The sequence below is a fragment of the Ixodes scapularis genome, unplaced genomic scaffold (assembly GCF_016920785.2).
Source record: "Ixodes scapularis isolate PalLabHiFi unplaced genomic scaffold, ASM1692078v2 PGA_scaffold7__128_contigs__length_106722199, whole genome shotgun sequence".
NCBI classification, from domain to species: domain Eukaryota; kingdom Metazoa; phylum Arthropoda; class Arachnida; order Ixodida; family Ixodidae; genus Ixodes; species Ixodes scapularis.
In genome coordinates this window covers 20,737,726-20,762,514 of record NW_024609882.1, presented here as the reverse complement: position 1 = coordinate 20,762,514, position 24,789 = coordinate 20,737,726, and the positions used below count along the sequence as shown (strand labels likewise).

At 45.6% G+C, this 24,789-nt stretch overlaps 2 protein-coding genes and 1 non-coding gene across 3 annotated transcripts; all 3 read right to left on the bottom strand.

Moving 5' to 3' along the window:
- Window positions 1–687: 687 nt before the first annotated feature.
- On the bottom strand, window positions 688–8,309 carry LOC121833312 (gastrula zinc finger protein XlCGF26.1-like). The gene is made up of 4 exons (XM_042286499.1): window positions 7,067–8,309; window positions 4,590–5,072; window positions 4,269–4,363; window positions 688–993 (listed from the first exon to the last, which is right to left on the bottom strand). Exons 1-4 carry the CDS (start codon window positions 7,380–7,382, stop codon window positions 688–690), a joined length of 1,200 nt encoding a protein of 399 aa, XP_042142433.1. The 5' UTR covers window positions 7,383–8,309.
- A 2,262-nt stretch (window positions 8,310–10,571) lies between these two features.
- LOC121833311 (zinc finger protein 345-like) lies at window positions 10,572–11,146 on the bottom strand. Its single transcript, XM_042286498.1, has 3 exons — window positions 11,132–11,146; window positions 10,944–11,019; window positions 10,572–10,861 (listed from the first exon to the last, which is right to left on the bottom strand). The coding sequence occupies exons 1-3, from the start codon at window positions 11,144–11,146 to the stop codon at window positions 10,572–10,574; spliced, it is 381 nt and encodes a 126-aa protein (XP_042142432.1).
- Window positions 11,147–17,387: 6,241 nt separating this feature from the next.
- Window positions 17,388–19,900, bottom strand: LOC8028355 (the record flags this gene model as incomplete). The annotated part of the gene is made up of 1 exon (XR_005717088.1): window positions 17,388–19,900. It is a non-coding gene; the product is annotated as an uncharacterized LOC8028355 (transcript).
- Between the last annotated feature and the right edge of the window lie 4,889 nt (window positions 19,901–24,789).

The following is a 24,789-nucleotide window of genomic DNA, read 5'->3' as shown; positions in this document are numbered from 1 at the left end:
AAGAAAAAAGCTTTGTTGTGCAAAGCAACACAAGAATAAAAACATTTTGACCTAGATACTATAAAACACACCAAGTTTTTCAGTTGAATGGTGTCACTACAAAGCTAGTCATGTCAATTGCAAGCTAAACAAAATCTTCTGGAACATTGAATGGAATATAGAGAGCTGCCCTCTTGCATATATTAACTGTAACTCATTGAAAGGTATTGAAAATAAACATGGGAGAACTTTTTGATAACAGAAACCTACACGGTACTGTTACAAAGAAGCGACACAGCAAACATCACAAAAGAGTGGAGAGCAAAAGAGACCATATCTGTGACAGAAACTCCCAGGGGCACTCAATCCATTTTTTGTCTCAACATTGCATTTTTGCGACATTCATTCCACCTTTTTGAATACCCCCATCCAAATCGAACACAGTCCATCCATTCATCGATCCACCAGTAAAAGGCGGCTAAAAATACGACAAGCCATAAGCCCTGTAAGCCAAACTGCCAGTCACCTCTGGATTTAGCCGGCTACGGTTGCAAACCCGAACCAGCCTCGACTTCGGCAGCATCTCGCACCGCAGCCACTCGGCGACCCTGGCTACGGATGCGGCCGAAACAAGCTACAGCTACGGATAGAGCTGAAACAAGCTCCGGCTCCGGATAAGGCCGAAACGAGCTACAACTCCGGATGCGGCTAGTTCGAGAAGGCGCCCTGGGTGACCCGGCACCGGTGCTTCTTGAGGTGCTCGTTACGGCTGAACGTGCGGTTACAGTACTTGCAGACGAAGGGCCGCTCGCCGGTGTGGACGCGCACATGGTTGTTCAGGTTTGTCTGATAGTTGGTCGAGTAGGAGCAGTACGTGCACTGGAAGCGGTGCCCGTGCGTCGACTTGAAGTGGCCCTGGTACATCGACAACTGCTGCTGCCGCAGTGACAGCACCACCTGGCGGCCGGACTTCGACAGCAGCGGACCTGGGTGCACGGTGAAAACAAAGTTATGCTAAAGGCAAGCTAAGGGCTCAAAGAAAGCTAAAGAGGCTAAAAGCTAAAGGCAAGACAAAGTTGCTCGACTTCGAAAGCAGTGAACCTGGGTGCGTGGTAAGAACGAAGCACTAAAATCAAAGTTAAGCTAAAGGCAATTTGTTCAAAGCTTCAGAAGTTCGAGACAACCTTTTGAAGGGTGCCTACTGTGACTATTAATTGCACAAGTAAATTAAAAGTTTTCCTCACTTGTAGACACCCCACTTTAGTAAGACAATGCAATACAATAGAAAAACGTGACCAGTGTAAATCAGGTACAAAAGACAAAGTATGAAGTAAAGTGACTGATACATAATTGACTAGTTTCACATTAAAAAAAAAGCCCATTTCAATGGCTTGTACTGCACATATACTCTGCAATTCCCCGACATTTATTTGTTTCCTCTTCAGGTATAACTCAAATAAAACAGTTTTTTTCTTCTTTTCCATACCGTAAAATACCGGGCAAGCGCCCACTCAACCTTTGGAGACAATCGCAAAAAAAATGGGGGATGCATGGGCGCTTGTCCGGTTATCAATTTTACATATAAATGTACTGTGCGTATTTTCTCAGATCTCACAAATTTGGTAATGGGCCCTTAATGTGGAATGGGTGGATGCACGGTACTCTATGGTAGATGAGATTGGAGAGGCAGATGTAGCTGCCAATGAAGATATCTCTTAGAAATGAGAAACAATATGATGGCAGGTGTCCTTCAGCATGCTCTTTAACATTTCAATAATGACACCATGTAGCATGCGTCAGAATCAATTTGAAAAAAAGTCCAAGAGGCATCACCCAAGTCATTCCCAATCGGTGAAATAATAACAAGCTTAGACATTTCCAATAAATATTAGTCAAACAACAACTACCAACTACAAAGGAATGCCCAACTTATATTGCTGGCTCTAAAACACAATGTTAGGGCAAGCAACTACCACCCCACCAGTAAGCTAAGTTGAAGACAGAACATCTGATAAACACCACATGGCACGTGCCAATTTTGGGCTACAGAAGGCACAACCATAACTGCACTGCATCAGATTTAAACACCTTCGCCTTATCTGAAGAAATTAATAAGGAACTCAACAAACAGAACAAAAATGACCTGCATGCATTATGCTTCTAGACATAAAAAGAACAATCTCTTCCAACAAACAATCCCAAAATTGCAAAAAAAAGACCAACCAGAGTCAACAATTTCCAACACACAAACTACATGCCCAGTGGCAGTTCCTGATGGCCAAATGCCGGCATGAACGATTTGCACGACCGCATCATTTCTCGCAAGGTCCTTTAGCAGAAGGAATCAGTTTCAGTGGCCGCAAACACCCCAAAGGGGCATTGCCAAGACAGCCTCATCACCAACCGAGTCATCATTCTTCTGCTAAAGGTTCTTTTTATTCAAAATAGCCCTTCTCCTTTATCACATCCGTCCATCAGTCATTTACAGGTCCAAAATCACGGTCCAATGCCTTGGTGAGAGTTTCGTGTGTCAGAGATTGCTGCTTACTCGCAGGCTTGAAATAAAAACGGAGAGCAAGCAACGCTCACATTGTCAAAACCTGCCCTCTTGCAGCGCACTCAAGCTAACCTAAGCACAAACAGTCATTCGTAATGCGGGTGCAAAGACAAGCAACAAGATGTGCCAGTTAGTGGCAGTATTAGTGTCTCAGTTGCGTCTTAGTCAAGGGCTAGTGTAAGTGGGTCTGTAGAGTAAACAAGCAGCCCGATATCCTCGCAAGTGGCAGCGAGAAGAAAAACAAAATGGGGCCCAACACAAAAAGCGTAATTTTACAAAATGCCGAGGCATGGCGTTTTATTGGGATAATAGGCGCACCAACCTACACACGTGGAAAGGTCGCCTTGCATAGTCATGCCGAAGACACCGATCGGTGGGATTTCAGAATGCTTAGTATAGCGAGGTCTACCAGCCGAAAGTAAATGCCAAACAATGTGTTGAGGTGCCTAGTGCATGTTATTCCTGAAAATAAAAGCTGAGCGTGTTCGACGAATGTAATGCAGCACTCGTACATCAACGGTAGTCGCTTGGCCTTCCTAACCGAAAATACAGGGAGACAACCACGAAAAAAAAAAAGGATAGTTTGGGGTGCGTGTAAAATAAAAATTAGTAACAATATCACTTCTTGAGTAAAGGGTAAACAGAGTGTTGACATCCCTGCAGTATATATGTAAAAATGCAACTTCAGACCCGTGAAGTATCCACATAAAGTAAGGAAGAGTGACATACAAATTGTGAACACAAATTTCTGTTACTTGAGTGCACCCATATTTTAAAAATTAACTTGATCTTTCTGACAAGCAAAACAACTACAGCGTAAACATTCTTGAGACCCAAGGGAACATATTTACAAAAGAAATCATTCACTGAGGTAAAAAAAGCCCCGCAGCAAGTTTATCCTGAAACTTTTGTTTATGCATCAGCTTGTTTCAACCTCCCCATTTTGAACAGGGACTGCAGTTTCCTCAATGTTACAGACACAAAAATGTGTGAACAAAGACGTAATGATAACAACCGCCATCAGTCAACTTAATACTTTGCCTAACAGTATGCGTCCCGTAAGTAGCACCATCTCTGAGGTCTGTGCCTAAGAGAAACACTTCGTAACTTTCACAACTTAACAAGTATCCTTTGAAGACGTCCTTCCAAGATGGCGTTCCTTTTTAACTGTGCTTGGAAGAGGGGTGCATAGGTGCAACTAACACTTCGAATGGAATAAAGGAGCACGTAAAGCACACCGTGATAAGTGAGGTGAGATGAGTGACAGTTCAAGGAACTTAGAAAACACACAAAACAAGGGACCAAACGGGACATTGCTCATAATGTGTTATTAAATAATATGTATATAGGAACTTAGTAAGATGATACAAGGATTGCACAAAGACCACACATAAAAGAGAGATTCTGTTCAAGCAACGGCGCACTAAATTATTAAGGGATCACTCGTAATCTCCATTGATTTTCGCCTTCTTCGAACCAACGCCAAAACTTATAGGAACGGAATGGAATTAGGGCCCTGGACACGGTCAAACCTCCTTTACTCCATGGATATGTTGGCCAACGATGCAAGGTGCACAATGGCAAGGCGCTGCCGCAAACGCCAACGGAAAACGTCCGACGAGCTATGCCTTCAACTTAATTACATCCGAGCCTAGGAACCTCCAAGGCTTGTGCGAATGTGCATGTCCTTTACACTAAGTCCTTAGTTAAAAGAGCTCCATTACCGGTTCACGCTGTAAACTAGAAGGGCCAAATGTTCAGCATCAGCGTTTTTAAAACAAAATTTAAAACCATTAAGGGCTAACTGGAATGACATAAACATGCATCCTAAAAGAGCATCAGCGTTTCAGGCAGGAAGCCTAAAACGCCGATTTGTGACCGCATCTTTGCATTGTTTCGTGCCGTCTCCGCTGCATCACTGCACAAGAGCCAGACTTTTTTGGCTACCCAAGGGCAAACAATACGAAAGTGTGCTCTCTCCCCCCCCCCCCCCCCCCCTTACACACACACAACACAATGCCACTGTCGCAATGACAACACAGTCTGTCCTAACGCATTGTGTGGACCTGCACCACATGCTGCAGAAACTGCATCTCTCGCGTGAAAGTCTCTCCACATTGTGAGCAACTGTAGGGCCTCTTGGTTGGCTCGTAGCTCTCCGGCGCCGGCCTGGGAGCCGGCCCAGAAGCCAGTCCGGGAGCCAGCTTCTGAGCCGGCTTGGGAGCCAGGCTGGGCATCTCCGACGGCTTCGGCGGTATCGGCTTCTCCGGCGGCTGCGGCCGTGCCAGGCAACTGTGCTTGATCATCTGGATCTTCTGGATGAACCCCTTGCCGCAGTCGTTGCATTTGAAGGGACGCTCGCCCGAGTGAACGCGGATGTGGTGCTTCAGGTTCGTCATGATGTTGGTGGAGTAGTGGCAAAGCTTGCACTGGAACTTCTTGGGTGCGAAGCAGTCGTCTGCTGCACGACCGTGCCCGAAGCGACTCGTGGCCACCACGAAGTGGCCGTTTCCAGACGGGCGAGAGAAGCGGAGCGCTGCGGGGGTGGGGAGGCCACAGGGTTTTGAGGAAGAGGGTTGGGAGGGGGAGAGAGAAAGGGTTATGCTTTTAAGGGAGGGCCTCTGTGTCTCGCTCTCCCTCTCGTGCGAAACGCAATGAATATGTTTCAGGCGGCTTTAATAACGCCCGAGGAGAAATGTGCCGTAGAATGCATGCAACATGGAATGAGAATGCTCAGTCACAAGTCTGTTTAAAAGTACCGATAAGAAAGCCCTGCACGAAATCAACTTTTAATGTTCTGGACTGCATGCAGGACTTGTACGGAAGTTTTGCACCTTACTCAAGGGATTCCCGTGAATTAACCTCAACTTGCGAATACTAGCTAGCAAGTTGTGACGACTCGCAGAGCCCAGGTAGCTTGCGAAGTATACTTGATTCACCCCTAAGCTGACGGGGTGGTGGAAGCGGTACACTTTCCGGACCAATCCATTGCCTTCTTTTCATCGCCTAACTCCGTTCATTTGTGCGGAGGCATGACCACAAGGCAAAAGGTTATTGCACGACTGGTTCAACGAGCACACAGTTTCCACCACCTGTCAGCCTAGGGATGAACAGCGTATAGTAGCAGAATAAAATTCTAAACTGGAACATGGCAATGAGATGCTTTTGACAATAACACTAAAATGAGATGCAAAAAAAAAGGTGTACGTTTTGATAATTTCTATTAGAGCTCGAACAAATGCAACATGTGTTGCGGTCCAGGTAAAAACATTGAGAATGCCTACGGCTTCAAAGCTTTTCGGTTAATGACTGACATGCTTTAAAAAACTCACCAGCAGAGAAAAAAAAAAAATTATGCTCTTGTTTACACTATTTTCTTACATGGAACTTTGTAGTCGTCCAACGGAACTAAAAGTGATAGAAGACACTGCCACAGACACGGAAAGAAGACAAAATAATGCACTCAGTAATGGTGCCTTGTTTTATGTTTTAGCAGTCCGTAGCAAGGTAAAATCAGTAAAAGTTTCACCTCCAAGACGAGCTCGTCGCGTCTCATCGCACTTTGGCTGCGCACGCTCGAGAGGCTCTGAAGCATTATCAAAGATAGGAAGCCCATGCTGGAGGTGGAGCTTTTACTACACATCTTACGATGCAGCAGACATTAGACTACCTATTCATCTTCGTGTAGTCGAGCTTAGTCAAGAAATTATACTACCGTGAAATATCGAGCATCCACCCATCCCACAATACGCACCCACCCCTCAATTTCGTAACATTTGAAAATACACATAGGACATATCTTTACATACTGGTGACCTAAGGAGCGCCCATCCCCCAGCTCCATTCAAATATGCCCAAATTTTGAGTAGGCGCTTGCTCAGAATTTTATGGTGCACTCAAAATTAAGAGGAAAATCTTTGCTTCTAAGACATAACATTGATAGTCCATACGTAAAAACTTCATACCTAAAAAAAACACAGCTGAGGAAGACTAGAGGCATTTATGCCCAAGCAATGTCCTACAGTTCTATTAAGAGTAGGTATTTCTTTTTTTTATGCAATTATAAAAGGAGACACCCGAAGTAGGTTGCGAAAGTAAAAAGTCATAAAACATTTAGGGGAATTTTAACGCAGCTGGGTCGGAAACATTGTGTGCCACAAGAACACTCCAAACAGCTGCAACAGCCCTTGGCATCAATGGTAGCAGAATTGTGTTTGGTTACCAACACTGCACACAACAATTAGTACCATGTCATCTAACCGACAGTTAACATGCGTTTTTCTTCCAGAAAGTGTCCGAAGTTACACAGCAACAGACACAACTCTGCAATCTCAGGGGACAAAACGCCACAGGTTGCAACCATCGTCATCATAAGTGCCACAAAAACAGCGCAATCACATGGGAATGCAAACGTCGAGGTTTCACTCGAAAATGCATTTGGAGAGGCATTGCCACGAAGGGTCTTTCACATTACTTCGGCTAATTAATCGGACAACCACACTCTGTCCACCCAAACAAGAGTTCACACACGCTCTCCACGGTGTTTCTTATTTGTGTCCTCTTGTAGGGCAGTGGCGTTAAAGGGACTGGAAGAAGCGTGGCCCTCTCTCCCGACCGACATGCAAAGTTGTGTGTTCCCTTCCACAACACCTAGTGGGGAGGAAGCAAAACGACAGAAACGGGGGAAAAAAAGGTCAGTACTCCAAGGATTGACACCCTGCGAAATGCATGCATAAACACAACCGTCCCGTAAGGGCTCTGCACACCCAAAACAGTCTCGGTCAATCAAACTCACAACGCAAAGGCTCATGGCCAGAGTTGCTGCTGGGAACTCAAGTTTCGGCATGGTTTTAATCTTACGAAACTGTTAATGGCAAGGTGGGTAAAAGCCCCCTTATGTGACATGGGAACATAAAATACTTTTTTGTACGATTGGTTGCGCGAATGAATAGATAATATAATTTTATAGCTACAATTTTTTTTTTCTTTCTGAAGAAAATAAAGGTGTAATTTTGATCCAGCTCGCACGATGAGATACTTTTTAATAAAAATCAAAGAAAGTATATTCAATGCTTGCAGTCTCAACAACACAGCGTGAACATCAACATATAAAAATAAACTGCTTCAATCGTAGGCGAGCTGGTGCATATTATACATGATGCTGTATGTTCCCTTTTTTTCTTTCTGTCCTCTAACTGTTTTCATGTTCAATCAGAACATCGTTTTGGTGAAGACAAAAATAAGTTATACAAACAAAATCACTGCCAAAATGCCGCATACGGGTTACAAACTTAGGAAGAGGGGAAAAAAAAAGGAAAAAAAATCACCCGAGTTCAGCTCTCAAATCATGCGCTCATGAGAAACCCCTCCGAGATTAGCCCACAAACTATACTTAAGAAAAGTTTAACAAACTTCACGTTTCGATCACAGGCTAGCAGGACAGCTAGCAACGACGACACCTGATGCTTCGGCGACAAAACAAGGACCAACAGTTCGCCGAAGGAACAAGATGCCTAATGCTATGCCACATCGCAGTGGGGCCCCATAATTGGGGGGTTTGGAGGGGTCACTCCCTCCATACGATACGGCCAATTTAACGTCATTTTTTTCCCGTTGCCGTCCGCAAACAGTCCCTTGAAAACTAGATCCACAATTCCGTTCCCGTAAGCAGCTAAGGGCACGGCAGAAAGTGCAAAGGATACGGGGCTGGGACGTCTCGAAGCACTCAACACAAACATAACAAACCCGTCGCTGCACTTCGCCATCTTTGCAACAGTCGCCGTGGTTGCCAACCTCCCGGCGGCGCGTGGGGTCAAATTCCAGGATATCTTTTGTTTCGATTTTGTTTTCGCGATCTCTCGTATTTTTTTGTCCCCTGCTGCGGTCTAGCGAAACTGGACACCGCGTTTCTCGTTACATACTGTGATTACCGGTGTAGCAGATATCTACGACAACATATGTGCACTGCTTGGGGAATCGTCTTTGAGTGCTTTGAGAGGTCCAGCTTCGGCTAGCCCAGTTTCGTCGCGTGCATGTGCACACGCGGCCTAGATTTGAATAAAAGCGCACCTCTCCCCCCATCGAAGCTGTTAAAAAGCGCTATTAAACGATCTTTACAAATTCTAGGGCAAGGGAAAAGTAACCGCAGTCTGAGGCAATCAAACCGTGACACGTAATGTCAATTTTGTTTTTTTAGAAATTGTTTTGATTATTTTAGTGCTCTGCTTCTTGCGCAGGAGTGGGATAATGTCAAAACGCCAAGCTTTTATTAAAAAAAAAAAAAATAGTGGGTAGATCTTAAGGCATCTAGCATTGAGCTCCGCCCAAGTTTCTTTTTAATCTAAGCCAATCAGAACTTGGCATCGTTCTGACGTCACCGCAATCCCTGCGCAAGGAGCAGACGACTGGCTCTCCGCATATCTTGTAGAGTCGTGTTTTTTCTTTGTTGTTCCTTGTTGAGCAAGGTTCGTAGTCTTGAAAAACTGTATTTATTTATTTCAGGTGCCCCACAGCGCCCGTGAGGACATTATAGCAATTATAGTAAAAAGTTAAAAACAAAACAAAAACGCCGCAAAAAATAAGGAAAAAATGTCGAAAAGGGAGAGAGAGAGAAAGACAAAGAGCTTACCATTTTCATTGAAGTTCGATCCCTTACTTGCTGAACACCAGTTAGTGTACCTGAAAGCCAAAACTTCAGGGATGATCAAGAGCACACACAATAATTAATCACTGGGTTTTGCATTTATTTCCCTTCATCGACACAATTTCTCGATCGTAACGTCTTTACAAAACGAAACCAGAAAAAAAAAAAAAAAAGCCGAACATTGGTTTGTTGCATATTGTTTCCCCAGTATCGACCAAAATAAAACATCTATCTATTATGAGACTCGCCCCAACAGTAAAAATCATCAATAACTTAACACCAAAGACAAGCACAGTTGAGAAACATTCATACGAGGCCAAAAGCATACATCCAAATACATTTGCTTGCTCTTGCAGAAGCGCAGACTACACCTGCTAAAGGCGTGGGCTCTCAATAAATAGCACAAAGCAGCCATCCCATATAAAAAAGAAATGGAGAAGCCCGCACTATTGCCGATACAACAAAGTGGAAGTTTCTCGGGCTGGTACACTTTCTGATGTATAAATGTCATATCTTCAAAATAGGTGCAAGTGCAGCCGTTGTACACGCTTACAGTCAAAAAGACATCAAGCTCGAGCATCCTATTTGTAGTGAGAATGAAGTTCCCCTGCAGGCAATTCTGTAAACTGCAAGTAGCAATGAAACTCGCATGTCATATCTGCCGTTTTGTGAAACAGCAAGAGCTCCTGGCATGAAAGTTTCAAAGTTCCATTACTTGACCCTTCATTAAAAACTATACAAAAAAAAACATTTCATTTTGCATTATGCATACAAATGCACGTCGAAGCCAAGCACTGTACGGTCAAATACAGACGACTTCAGGTGCCCAGGACCGGTTTCGATACTTCTTACAATACTTTTTTTGTCCCTTCTATCTGCCGTTGTGGGCAATTCGGGCCAACGTTGATCTAGCGACGAAGCGACGCCCAGCAGAAGCAGACGATGCTTCATTCACGCCACCATGACGACACATCGTCATGAGGTGGCACCACCTTCATGCTAGAACCGCCATATAAGCTACGCTTCAGTGTAACGACATTTCAGCCATCTTGGTGCTCAAAATCATTGTTGCCAGTTATTGAAACTTTACCCAATATCGCAGGAAACTCTTTTCCATCCCCCAGAAATGTTAAAATAGTTTGCAACAAGGCAAACTGATGTTGCCAGAGTTTCCCAATGCTGTACCTAAAGCTCAGGAAGCCGCATTTCTAAATCGTAACGGCGTCTGCACCAAGCACCAAAATGGCGGCCCCCACGAAAAATCGTCGAATGAAGTGTCGGTACTCTAAGGCCGGCCGTAGCCAACGTAGCGACTCCACTTCATGCCGATTTCAGGCAGGCACCCATCGAGCGTACGTGAATAAAAAAAAGCGACGGAGACATGACGCCATTTCAGAACGTCGAAAAGACGTGCAGCCGCTGATGACGAGTCAGCATGGTGTCTGTCGGGAAGCGTTCGGAGCAGTAGTTGCACTCGAAGGGCTTGTAGCACGGCTTGAGCGGCTGGCTGCAGTGCTTCTCCAGCTGCTGCTGCGTCGTGAAGCCCTTCTTGCAGGAGACGCACCTGTAGGGGCGTTCGCCCGTGTGCGTCCTCACGTGGCGCACCATGGTTGTCGAGTAGACCGTCGAGTAACTGCAGAACTGGCACACCAGCTTCGGGGGAGCGTCTCCTGGAGCCTTACCTGCCGGGAGAAAGGGGGCAAAACGGAGAGCAGGTATGCGGCTGAGGTATAACAAATGAACCCAGTACAATTGACGAATTACACCGGAACTGCAAGCTCTCGTTATTAAGCGAATGTTGTTGACCGCTGGTTTTACAATCGTCAATTCGAACCAAACTCTAAAAGACGGACGAAGCAAGCAGAAGCCGACTCCATAAACTCAAGTGAGCAATAGGAAATCAATCTGGAACAATATTTTGCTTGATGCATAATGAGGTCAGCTCGTTTTACAGATGGCTGCAGCATGGTGCCTTCAGTTTTGTGGAACCGAGAATCCCGTGCTTCCGCATATGCTATGAAGTTGACTGAAACGACAAAAGGTATGAGCACTCATCATCTTAAATTGGGCAGTCCAAGCAGCTTGGAAACATTTTACAAAAGCTGTGTGCTTGAGGGAGTTGCACTGTAAACAAGTGGCCGCAAGTCCAAGATCCCAAGTTTTAGGAATAGCTTGAACAGAATGCTCAATATTTTCAGTGTACAATGGCAAAGGTATGCCAGGACAGCACATGAGTCCACAGGACACAAGAAACAATACATACAAGTAGCAAATGATAAGGTAGCACATTTATTTTTGCACCTATAAAACTTACACAGGACACAGAAAAAAAAAAGTGCAAAATTTTCTGCTTAAGGCTATATACAAGGTTTGAATTGCCTGTACTCGTAGCAGAATTCAAAAAACATCAATCATTGCAGCCATACTCTCCCATAACCCACTATAAACACTTATCTGGTATGACAACCCAAGATTAAAGACTGTAGTCACGCTAAAACAGTATAAAAAGAAGCAGAAAAGTTCAAAATGTCTCGCACTATTTCAGCTATTTTGTTTCAGGCCAGGCTCAGGCGATGGTAACAATAAGAGTCCAGCTACATTGTATAATAATGCACGCACTCTTATGCTCTGCCTAACTTCTGTCTCATATTGCTTGCTCTCTGCACACTCCAAACAATTTTTCGGAAGCGAGCAAATTCGCAAAACTTCCACCGATGCAGCATTATTTGAATCCCTCTTTAGATGTGCACCGTTGTCTCAAGCTACAGGGGAGTGCATATTCCAGATCAGGGTATGGTTTACATTCTTGAATTTTTCGCACAAACCATACAGTCACAACAAAAGTTTTCTGCATTCCCAGTAAATGCAAGTCCTGAACATCATGCACGCTCAATTTTTTTCTTCTTCTACGACGGCGTCAACAAAAAACACAATCGCATCAATCAAAAATTGGGACAGTAAAAAGGTAGCTTCATGACACATTATGACGCAGCAAATGCTCGACACTGGGCACAAGAAAGTACGGGACAGCTACCCATCCAGCCCGATGGCCCGACGTCTTTAGTGACGGCCCCCATCAAACGAAATCACTTCGCTTCAGTTGAACAACAAAATATCCTCATCCTTCCTACAGCAGGAAAACAAAAAGTGTCGCTGCAACCTTAGTGACGGGGTGCCGAGGAAGCCACATTTCCTACGTCTCTCCCGACTGCCACAATCACAGATGGGACGCGAACGGCAGGGAGGCGTTTCAGTTGTACTGCCACCGGTGCGAGCTTTCTACTTTCGACGACGCTTTAACTTCTGACTGCACTTCGAGCGAGCGTGCGTGTGCAGCTAAAACGCACGCACGCAGGCTGGGTGCCCACAAAAGATGCCTTGCCATTCTCGTACCGTCGACGACTATAATTAGTTTCGTTTGCCACTGGAAGACGGACTGCAATTCGAATCAAAACGCGACAGCTGGAAGCTCCAAAACGCGAGGACCGGCGCCAACATTCGAACACCCTGTAGAGTAGCCGCATTACACACAATCCAAGTGTATACGGACAGTAGATCGTACCGCAGAGAATCCAGCCCCGTTTTACGGGCCTCGTGCTAAAACGCTACGTTCTGGGCACGTCGGATGCGCCGCGAACACCGGTGGCTGCCATTTTCGGTTCAGACTCGCCCACTGGACATGGTCCACACGTCATTTCGTGGCAGTGGTACGAGCAATAAAGCAATACAACGATCGATAATCGAAGCGAGCTCAACAGAAACAACTAGTGGACCCCAGACAATGAATGCCAAGGTCCACCTGCAATGAATGCCAAGGTCCAAAAAGACGAACCACAAAACTTTCTTTTTTTTTCCCCAAGAAATGAAACACAGTTTACGTAAGTCTACATAAAGGTGCACGTCGTGCGACTACGTAAATCGAGAATTGTCTCGACATACACTAAACGACTAACCAGCCTTTAATCGCAATGTTCACGTAGACCTTACACAAATTTCCTAGCAGTACTGCAAAAACATCCAAAGCATCCCAACCTACAGCAAACGCCAAATCCAGTCACTGCCTTTAAAAAAAGGAAAAGAAAGACAGTACGGCTTTGTTACGTTTTGACCTATACATCCATCACTTTTCTCCGTTCAGAGTCTGAGAAGCTACAAATTAAAATAGAAGAAATACTCAGAATTTAGGAGCTTCAGCGCGGTGCAACTCCCAAAGCTCCGCAAGACCAAAACCGACACGAAACACGGGCTCCAACTTGGATGTTCATTCTTTCTCGACGTCTGCCCGTCATACACCTCCGCAACTAGTCCGTGACAATACGAATGCGTGGTATAAAGACAAACGCATACACTGCACATCCTTGTATCGTTGCGCTAGCGTCGACGAGATGCCCGCCGCGACGCGTCCCGCGACGCTTTGGGCTCAGTGCCGCTTCTGCAGACAGAAATGGTTCACCATAGTGTGCTTCCTCGCAAAGGTCTTCCCGCAGACGCGGCAGTGAAAACCATGCTCCCTCCCGAGACCCGGCCTTGCAACCTGAGACGCCGCCGAGCCTCGCGGTATCCGAAGCCCGCCTACGCGGGAGAAAACGAACGGCACAGGTTTAAAATGCTTGGCATCCCTGGCTTTGGCTCGCGTCACATGCGAAAAGGATCGCAGACACCCACGGAGCGTCGCCTTTTTACTCCTTGAACCCCTTGCTCGGGAACGAGATGTCGAAAGCGCGGTGCCACCCCCCAAAGGTGAGCACAGAACCAAAGTCCTACTATACTTTGTTTCATGTCAAGCTCGACCGCAGCCGCATTGCAATTCGACAAGGCCAATCAAGCGATGGAAAAAGTGCATCGCTGTGGCGTCCGTTGTCTTTGCGTTTGCCGTCACTGGCTGAACCAGTTGCGCGCAAAAAAGGGCACAGGATCGCAACACATTTCCTGCGCACGATTGATTTGGCCGGTGATGGCGGACGCGCAAAGACAACAAACGTAGCAACGATGCGCTTTTGCTGCTGCTTGAATGGCTCCGTCGAATCGCAACGTTGGTAGCGGTCGGACTTGGTGTGAAACTGCATAAAGTATGATAACGAGCTTAAAGAGTTATGGGAAATGCTGGTCTCCCGTTGATAGCATCCGATCTCGGGTTAAACTGGCAAAACCGCCGTTTCAAGAACCCCAAAAAATTAGAACTCGGCAAATTACTGCAAGAGCTGAAAATGACAATTGTAGACTTTGCCAGCCTCTACATATGCTCAAAGTTTGAAGAAGAAAACCTGCTTGCGAGCAGACTCGCAAAAAAAGAAATAAAAAAGTTGTTTTTTTCTATGCATGTTCTTGACTAGTGTTAAGCTCGATTACCACCCAAGCAGCACACATGTCTTATGAACATGCATGGGACATCCCTTAAATGTTAGGACATCCTAAAGACATTCCCAGGACTAGATGTGCTGCTAGGGCACCCCCCGTTCCAACTCCCGGAAGCATGCGGACGTAAAAGAAACGATCAGGTACCGCATATACCACAAGCACCGACACAAGCAAACTGACCATCCAGCAAGAGGCATCGTGGTTCAAAAGCGCGACATTGTGACATACCCTGTGAAAGTGGGTGACTTTGCTCCCCGCTTATGCTCTAAAAATTGCCTGTATGCGTGCTTAGGCATTGACTCATTAAAATGAAACGCACAGTGACAACATGGTGCGAGAAAAAGAAAGAAGCAGCACTTCGTGACCAGCTAATAGACAACACGAAAACGAAACAAGCATGACACGCAATGTTAGAGACCTTAGCTGCCTCTGTAACCCAACATCTTAGTGCAGGAATCGGTAAATGAACTGTCTGGAGGCTAAATGATATGTCGCAGACGTTGTCAAGGAACAATTTAGCATTCTGCTGGACTCAAATGCTGAAACAATTGTCCTTGTTTCCATTACTAGGTCACAAAAAAAGAGATTACCTTGTGACCACCGTTAGCAATGATAACAAAAAATAAGCAAAGACACAATGATAAAAGAAGAAAAAAAACAACCTAATTGTTCTGTCCTACACTTTGTGCAGTTCCACATTGTTCCTTCTTTGATGCTCCATTCATATTAAAGAGTGAGACAATGTCGCTACGTATTGGCACATGATCCCAGTTCGGGATCAAGAACATACAAAGAATTGGCTGTGCGAGTTCGAGCAAAAATACATTGGTGCGAGGCGAAAGTTCACTCGTTCTAAACTCGAAAAACATTGTTTCTCCTTTTCAGCCCTCCGGAAGTAGCCACCAAAAACAGCTTCAATAAACATTAACTAGAATATGTCATGCTAACGTATCATACTGAAAAAAAGAAAAGATTGTCCCTGTAATTGATTTTAAAGCAAACTCGGATGTTCCTTCAAGACACATTCCCACTTGCGACTCGCAGCAGTTGTGCGACAATTATCTAGTCGTCGAGCAGCGGTTGTGGTCACCAAACCAATTGGTTGGAGTGTTCACTTTTTCGGTCGACTCTTTAGCCAGGTCGCCACACCCGAGTCAACCAGCAGCACCTCGCAAGCAACGTGGCAACGCATCACAATTCTCTACGTCCAGCGTTTTATGTTTGCAAGATGCCTTGGTTTGTACAACAGCTGCCATGGAAGTCTAGGCGGAGTCTCTTAAAGCTACTAAAAGCACCCATTTCTTTGTAACAAGCAGCACCCCGATTTATCAAAGTGCCCAAAAAAGGACCTGACCCGACTTTTAAGCAAATCAGGGCCACTTTCAGCTTGACTGGTACGTACATAATGGCATAAGCTCAAATGAGTGTGCGTTGATTTAGTGATCATGGTTCCATTTTATGGTTTCAAATGACACGAGCCAATATTATGCAAGTTTTTCTCTTGTGAAGGCGACAAGTGCGACAACCAAAATGGGAAAGTGGCAAAATGTGAATCTGCGCAATGGCACGAAATTGCGGAAGAGACGACGGTTCCCAAGAGCTTTCGAGGAAAGACTCAATGGCCATGAATCACCGATCACGCGCTCAGGTGTAAACACTGGCAGTCACTAGTCCAGTTGCAGAAACAAACATATCTAATGCAGGCAATCTCTTATGTCAAGAGGTTTAGAAAAAACTTAATTAAAGCAAAGCATAAGCAAACCGAAAACCCTTAACAATAACCTCCAATAAGACAATGCCAGTTTGTCACCTAACTCGAGCTTTGAACACAAAAATCGACCACCACCACATTAACTAAAAAACGGCAAAAACGGTCGACCCAAAGCCGGCACAAAACAGACACAAGACCGACAAACCCTACCAAGTGCCGACGAAGAACCGACTAGAACCACTAAGTGAGCTACGCCTAGAGTACCGGCACTCCATTCCTCGATGTTCTCTGGGCGCCACCATTTTGGGGCTTGGTGCAGAACAAGCACAATAGGCAATCGTTGCGGGTCAAAATGCGGCTTTTCGGCGATTTCGGATCAAGCTTCGGACGACTGGCAGCAGTGATTTCGAGCACCAAGGTGACCGAGGTGTCGTTACTCTCGAGCGCAGCTTGTTTACACTCTGTCTCGCATAAAGTCCATCCGCAGCCAACGCTACGGCCCTATGGAGCCGATCTGGCGGCACCAAAAGTGCATCGTCATTGCGCTCGTTGCCTTTGCTTTTTTTTCATCACCGGCTAAACCAATCGCGCACGGACAAGAGTCGGATTGCCTCGTATTTACTCTGCGCGATTCATTTAGCCGTCAATGGCAAAAGCGCAAAAACGACAAGCTCAAGGACGGTGCACTTTAGGCATTGCTGGACCGGCTCCGTCGCATTGTAGCGTCGGCAGCAGTCGGACTTGGAATGAAACAGACTATGGTGGCTCTAGAACCAACGAGGGGAGCCCATCAGAGCGGGCACCACGAGTTCTTGACGTGCTGCAGCGCGTGGCTCTCCAGGTTCTGCTTTGTGGTGAAGCCCTTGCCACAGGTGGTGCACCGAAAGGGCCGTTCGCCGGTGTGGGTCAGCATGTGGCGCTGGATGTTGGTCGGGTAGTCGGTCGAGTAACTGCACAGGCTGCACGTGTACCTCTTCTTGAAGGAGCCCGCGATGGGCCACGAAACGGTGGGCGGGTGCGGTTGCTTGCCGCTCCACTTGGGCGCCGCGCGCTTGGCGGGCGCAGCGCTGGATGCCAGCATGGACGCTAGGCTCGGGTGGCCTGGGGGTGGGGAGGGAAGAGGGGAACGAGAGGAAGAAAAACACGGTCCTTTTTATTTCCTCCCGAGAAAACACAGACGTCGTCGAGAAGCGGCAAGAGCAGACAGGGCCCGAAACATGTGAATGGAGACACGATAGGCTCGAAGGAGCCCCCGACAACGGCTGTCAATAGACCCTTATTGAAAGTGTGTGCACTCCCGCATCTTCTGCGTAGGTCGTCTGAGGCTGTCGTAATTTGGTCGTGTACCTCGAGCGCGCTCTGGACACGAGCGCAGGGGCTCCAGGTTAGATGCTCGGCGAGGAAGTCAGCGAGATCGCAGACTGCCGCGATTGGCCAGAGCCGCGCTTGACCTTGGTGCTGGCCAATCGCTGTGTTCGGCGGCCTCGTGGATTTTCTCGCCGAGTGCCCGACTAGAAGCTCCTACACCAGTGCTTAACGTGAACTTGGACTTAATCGCTCACTTTGCACAGGGAGCGATGCCCAAAGTATGGCTGCCACAACTGTTGCTCGGCGGACTTTTGAAGGGGGTCTATTGCAACCGACCGAACTGCAATTCATTGACAGAGACCGCCGCCAAAACATTTTGGCGCTTTCAAGTTTGCGACAGTCCTCAAATTGGTAGCAAGACCTGCGAGAAATCTGAGCGGTTGATTGAAAGTACTGCATTGTGCCAGAGCGAGTCTCGCATATTAAGTGAAAATAATGTGTGTACTCATAACCTGAAAACACCTCATGTAACAAACCTGAAAACACCTCATGCAACATTAGATGCATAGAGATCAGGGATGACCCCCTCAGGATAGAGGTTTGCACCGCGACATGCCTCCGATCTTTCTCCATTTTAATTTGATTCCAAAAAACTAAACAAAAAACATTGCATGGTGCATATTGCAGCCCTTCAGCCCCTTGCAAAAGAGATCACACATGAAATAATGGCAACATAAAATAAAACAATGTCTACAAAGACTAGATTTTTTTTTTCCCCCTCAGGGAAATATGTGTTTAGCAAACTTTTTGCACGTCTTGCAGTGATTAAGTGGAAAAGCAAAATCTATACTCCAGCCAGTCCCAGCAGTCGGCTTGGAGTGACCATAAACAATGCGTAACTCGGCTTATATTTCCTAAAAACAAGAACACAAACTACAGTTTAGACAAAGCTGAAACGAACAAAAGATAATACAGAACACATAAAGAACTAGTGACACAAGAAACATGCGCTAAGCTCCATAAAAACGGCATATTCAACGTGTCATGTGCAATCTGTAGCACAGGGTTTGATCTTTGCTCTCGTCTATAAAGATTTGCAATCCAGACTTGAAACACAAGTACATATTTTCCGAACAAGCACCTTAGCATTGCAAAAATACAATTAGCACACAAAAAATTATGAAGTGCGGTCAAATATTGGCACTTTCTTCATTTAGAGCAGTTTGTTTAAACACACTTCCATAATATGGCTCAGAAGAAAGTGAGGCAAACAATGATTGACAATACAATACTCTTCAATAGACTCTAGACTTATTCTCAATGTACTCAGGACTGGCTGAACAAAATAAGTCTATAGCAGCCACAAAAAAATATTTTTTGATTGCTATGGAAACCGACCCTGTGTACCAAAAAAGCGAGAACGGAATGCAGAGATTGTACGAGAAATTTGATCAAACATTTGTGAAAGAAAAAAATCACCAGGCAAGAATGCAAACAAGTTTGAAATAAGCTTGATATTTGCTGTTGGGAAACTGCACTCCCCACCTCACAACAACAGGTTACGAAAGTGCCGAGGCAACTGCATAATCAAAAGTTGTTGAATACGCCTTAATAAGGACGAACAACAAATCAAACTTGCTCATAGAACAACAGATCTACACTGACGCCTCTCACAAACAACAAACGGTTGGTCCTTGACGTCAAAAAAGATGCGGCTCCGATCCGAAAAGCCGGCCCTAACTCGTCCGGGTTTCTCTGCGTCGTCCGCTTCCCTCTGAAGCATGGTTGCAGACGGTCGTCTGCAACTGTGCTTTTCAGAACGAGGCGGGAGCTGAGCAGCATTCGTCGTCTTCGTCGTCCGTTTTGCAGACGACAAGGGGCTGCGGCGGGAAGTCGTCCTCGTCTTCCGAATCCGTGAACTGCACGACGAGTCCATCACCGCCACCGCGCCTGACAGGCACCGGTCGTCTGCTCGGAGGGAGCGAAAGGTCGCTGCCTTCGTCACACGATGCGTCCCGGCTCGGCGACTCGTGACCGTGCCAAGAGGCCGCCTCCCACTTGCGCTTGAGTCCAGCGAGGTGCCGTTGGGAGACGTGCTCTTGCACCTTTGCCACGTTCGCGTGCGTGAAGGAACAGAAGTCGCAGCCCCAGAGGCCCACTTTGCGTCCAGGGGTGTCGCTCTCGCGGATTCGGACGGAGTAACCTGCCGAGGAAAGGGAGAAAAAGACGGGAATGACGTCGAAGCGGGCACGAGGCGCGAGCCTACGCTCTGTTCGCCCCCAACCTGACACTGCGGTGCAAGCCAAGTGCTCGTTGGTCGCATGTCTACCTTTCGTTGTGCGATCACGCTTCTGCCCGTGCCCACGCACAGAGAGCGGAATCAGGTGATGAAAGGAAGGCAGTTGATTGGTCCAGCGAGCACTATTGGCCTAGGGGCGAACGAAGTACAGGCAACTGGCACAGGCAGCGTAACCACTGGTACAAGTTCCATCGTTCAAGCTGCTCAGCTCGTGCAACGAAAGCATGGATTGAAACAAGAACTCGGGGGAGGAGGAAAGAATACTCGAGAGAACATGACCCTCTGGCAACCACAAAATGTCTGAGACAACATAAAACAAAAGATCAAGAGGTTGTTCTTTCAGCACAGAGATTCAACTCATCTTGGGTAAAACCAGCTGAACAAAGGAAGGAAAGTGACAAGGAGAAAAGATTGGCGAACCGACCGCTGGACTACCAACTGTTTTTTTATTAAAACTTTCTCTTCTTCTATTAATTCATCTCCGATCATCCTTTTTCTTTTTCTTTCTCATTGCTCTTATTTTTGCTCTTATTTGGCTTATTTTTTCCCGATTTTTATCAATTACCCACGAAGGGTGCCGTGTAGAAAGAGTTTTTCTTTGGCTTGTAAGGTAAGTGAAGGGATGCTCACGCACTTGTCATCTCCTTCGTCGATAGCAAGGGCCTCTAAAACCTCCCTTGCAACCCGGTTTCTATGGTGTCCCATTATGTGAAGATTGTCGAGCTCTGCTGTACACAAGCATGTCCGACAATGGGCAGCTAAATGTCCTGGTCCCGCAAGGTTCCTGAGGTTCGCTGCATGTTCACGTGCTCGGTCGTTAATACATCGACCGGTCTGTCCGATGTAGAAGCGGCCACATGTTAGCGGTATGTGATATATAACTTCCTTTTCACAGGGAGCGTATTGTGTTCGGTGCCTGGTGTTACACTTTTCCTTGGTGTTGATTGGTACCTGATTAATTTTGCGGCACATTGAATAGGCCTTGTTAGGTGCCGAGCAGATGACTTGCACGTTTTGCCGGTTCGCTATCTTTTTTAACTTATGGGTAACCCCGTGAATATATGGTATCACTACAAAGGGTGGTCTGGGTTTTTTTGTATGTTGACTCGTAGCTTTGTTCGTCTTGATGGTGCGGCATATTTTTTCACAGATGGAGGCCATCATAGGTTTCGGGTATCCCGCGTTATGAAGCCGAGACATTTGGGTGTCAAAACTTTGTTGTACTTGATGTGGACATGATTTCTTTAGACTAGCTGTAAGGGCTGAGATGGCCACAGCTTGTTTTACGTTCTTAGAATGTTCCGATTCAAAAGGAAGAAATCCCTTCCCTGATCGTGCTTGATATTTCCAACAAACATGTCCTGTTTTGAATGTCAAAGCTAAATCCAGAAACCGAATGGAATCGTCCACAGGAGTCTCATAGGTGAAGTTTAGACCCAAACAGCTTTGTTGGAATAGTGTCATGGTGGTGTTGAGGCATCCGTCTTCTTTTTCGTTAATTTTTGTGGTGGATAGAATAAGAAAATCGTCCACATATCTAAAGATACCCGCTATGCGTGTATCTTTTAGTACCTTCTGGATGGCTCGTCCACACATGGCAAGAAAAATATCACATAGAAGAGGAGCCACTTGTGAGCCGATGCACACTCCACTCTTTTGCACGTACTGGTGTTCTTGATGATCTACTACAGTCGCTGACAGGTAACATTGTAGGATTTCTAAGAAATGACCTACGCTCATCCCTGCATTATTTTGGAAATTAAAAAGGCCACTTTCTTCGATGGTGGTTTGAATGATTTGTAGGAGGCTTGTGTGGGGAATAGAATAGTACATGTCTTGTACATCTATAGAGAACCCGGAGGCTATGAGGTGTCCCTGTTCTTGAAGGAAGGAAGGAAGGAAGGAATCGGGAAAAAATAAGCCAAATAAGAGCAAAAATAAGAGCAATGAGAAAGAAAAAGAAAAAGGATGATCGGAGATGAATTAATAGAAGAAGAGAAAGTTTTAATAAAAAAACAGTTGGTAGTCCAGCGGTCGGTTCGCCAATCTTTTCTCCTTGTCACTTTCCTTCCTTTGTTCAGCTGGTTTTACCCAAGATGTCTCAGAACCAACTAGCTCAGCTTTTACCCTTAGTAAGTGATTCAACTCAGCACACATCCTACTCAAGTAATAGTGGGAACTCTGAAAAACATTTGTCTGCACATCAGAAAATGGCTCATTTGCATGCAGAGGCACACAGACAGATGTACGACTGCTAAATAAAAAGATGCATTTGCCACCCTAAGTGTATCACACTATAAAACTATAGATTGTGGACACTTGATCCATATAAGAACCAATGACCCAGGGGACTCCTCCTAAGCAGCCTGGCCAATTTCTGCAAAGATAAATCAGAGTCAATGCACCATTCTTCTTAAAGCTTCTGGTACAATAAACATGCACACAGTTTTTTGGGTCAGTTTCTATTAAGGATTCTGTAAAATGATGATAATGTTGTAGCTTTTAAAATTAGAGGCCTGGGTCCACTTGAGAAAAAAAATATTAAAACCCACTTTTATTTCTGAAGTTCACACCACAAAACCAAAAACATATATTTGGAATGTACAATTGAGTTAAGAAACAACTCTTTGCAACCATTTTCTTTTTTCTATTCACAGAAAAATATTACGAATATTAGATTTCAAGCTGGAATGTAGCTGGAGTATGAATGCAGACAAAGAGCAAAACAATTTTTCTGAGCAGCATTCAGCAAAGAAGCCGATAAATGCAATATGAAAAAAGGTGCTACGAGAACCTATACACAACTACAAACTTGTGAACTATAAAGTTGTTAGCAGGTGATGGTTTATAAGCAGGGTCCTGTGTTTTCGGCAAATAGAGATAAAACCGGCATAGCTAAACCCTCGATTCGGTCTTACTGAAATCGGGAAAGCAATGTTTACACCTTTGGAAGTAATCTTCATCAAGTAATTCTGAGGTCTGTGGCCACCCACAGCTTCTAAATAGCAGGGTATAACACTTTAAAAAAGAAAAAAGAAAGGGACCACGGGAATCATAGGTTATTAGTAGCAGGGCTCGAGACCAATCTGGGTAAAGCGAAGGGCACGGTGACAACTCACCACACACTACAATTTATGAACTGTAGATGATTCTTCCTACCGTACGTATCCCTGATCATAAAGTGTACTGTCAGAAGATAGCTGAAGGATTGGGATTAGCTAATTTTAGACAGATAATGGGCCACGCCCCACAACAATGCTGATCAATGGAGAAAAAAAACTCACGTTTAAAGTTATAGTCAAGCAAGTGTAAGAAAAACGTTGCCGAGGCTCAAGGTAGAGCATCATACTTTATAGAAAAAACAGTGGGAGAAACAAAATGTAAAATGACTCTGCACGATTCTGCAGAGAGCAGATTTAGAAGGCGCTTTTCAAGGATCGCACGACGGAGCACCTTGTATCTTCTGTCATCGGTCCCCTCCTGCGAATTTGAGAAGAGGGTACAAGAAAATAGCAAAGTACAGCAAAAAATTACTAACTTTCGCGCATATAAGGACACATGCGCAAACTAAATACAAATAAAAATTAAATAAATTAAACTTTTGAAGTTTTATGAGCTATAATCAGGTCTCGACGCAGCAAAGCTTGCACACGGTAAACTAGAGGCAGAGCGAGGTACTGCCATCGCAAGAAAATTAAAAATAAAGAATCACTATTCACTATTGCCACCTGTCCTAGCACTTGACACTGCGAGGTTAACGTGGGGCAACGAGGACGAAGCATTTTTAGAAATATTCCAAAAAGATCTGCATACGTTACTTGTTAGCTTTTGACGTCCGGCGGAGCTCACGGACGAACTTTGCTTGGGGACTTTTGCGCCGTAAAAACTCCAATCAAGTTTCGGGGAAAGAAATATATATATATAGGTCACCTTGCTCAGTTCCAGAGTGAGCTTGCGCGATAATATATCGACAAATTCTGAATGGCGCTGTCTCTTTTATTCTTACAAAACTGCCTCCGCTTTGACCGTCTAAAAACGCGATAAGATAACCGTTTGTGTAAACAGTAGGGGGCTCGCTTTTAAATTGGCCGACACTGGGCTCGTGCCAGCCACCGCAGAGGCTTTAAATATGAAAATGCTTAAAGCCATACGTTCGCTGTTCCTGGGACGCCGATCCGCGTGGAGATAAGGACTGAAATTCTAAATTAAAAAGCTGGAAAATTGGATCGTAGGTGAAAATTTATGGGCGTGCGGGGACGCTTGTCATGCTGTGGTTGCCAGACGCCTGGCGTAGGGTTGCGATGACTTTAGCGAAATGGGTCCGCGCTGGCGCCAGATTTGAATCTAATGATAGCAACGATGGGAGTATTCACTGAGTATTCACTGGCGGGCATAGCACCATAGCTGTGTTCGCGACGACTGAGTGCATGCTAACGGCCAGTTTCCACAGATATTTTGCATCGTGCGTTCCATACCATCAATATCGCCGGTCTTAGAAGCTTTTTATTGTGAGCTTGTCAGCTAGCTCGTTCTCAGCACGCAAAAATAACTTTTTTTTTTTTTAGTTATTTCGTTACGGCCGGGCCGGATACGCGCTCGCTGTCGGCTTCTCCAGTGAGACATGGCAGCACGTACGAAGCGCGCGATCGTTCTCCGTCAGGCTTTCCTCTGGATGCTGCGGGCTGTGGCCAGCTATAGTTCGTCTCTGCTTTCAGCATCTCGTAATCTGGAGCAGTGCCCGGAAGTCTGCCATTGATAGGAACGACTCGTGCGGCCGCCTTCAAGTTGCTTCAACGTGTGACGTCACCCGTCAGTGCGATCGACGCGATTCGTAAAAGGCCCGTATTCGTCCGATGTCCGCACAGCGATTGCGTAAGCATCTCATTAAAGGGGTCGTAAAACGTATTTCCGAAATTCTAAACTATATGTGTATC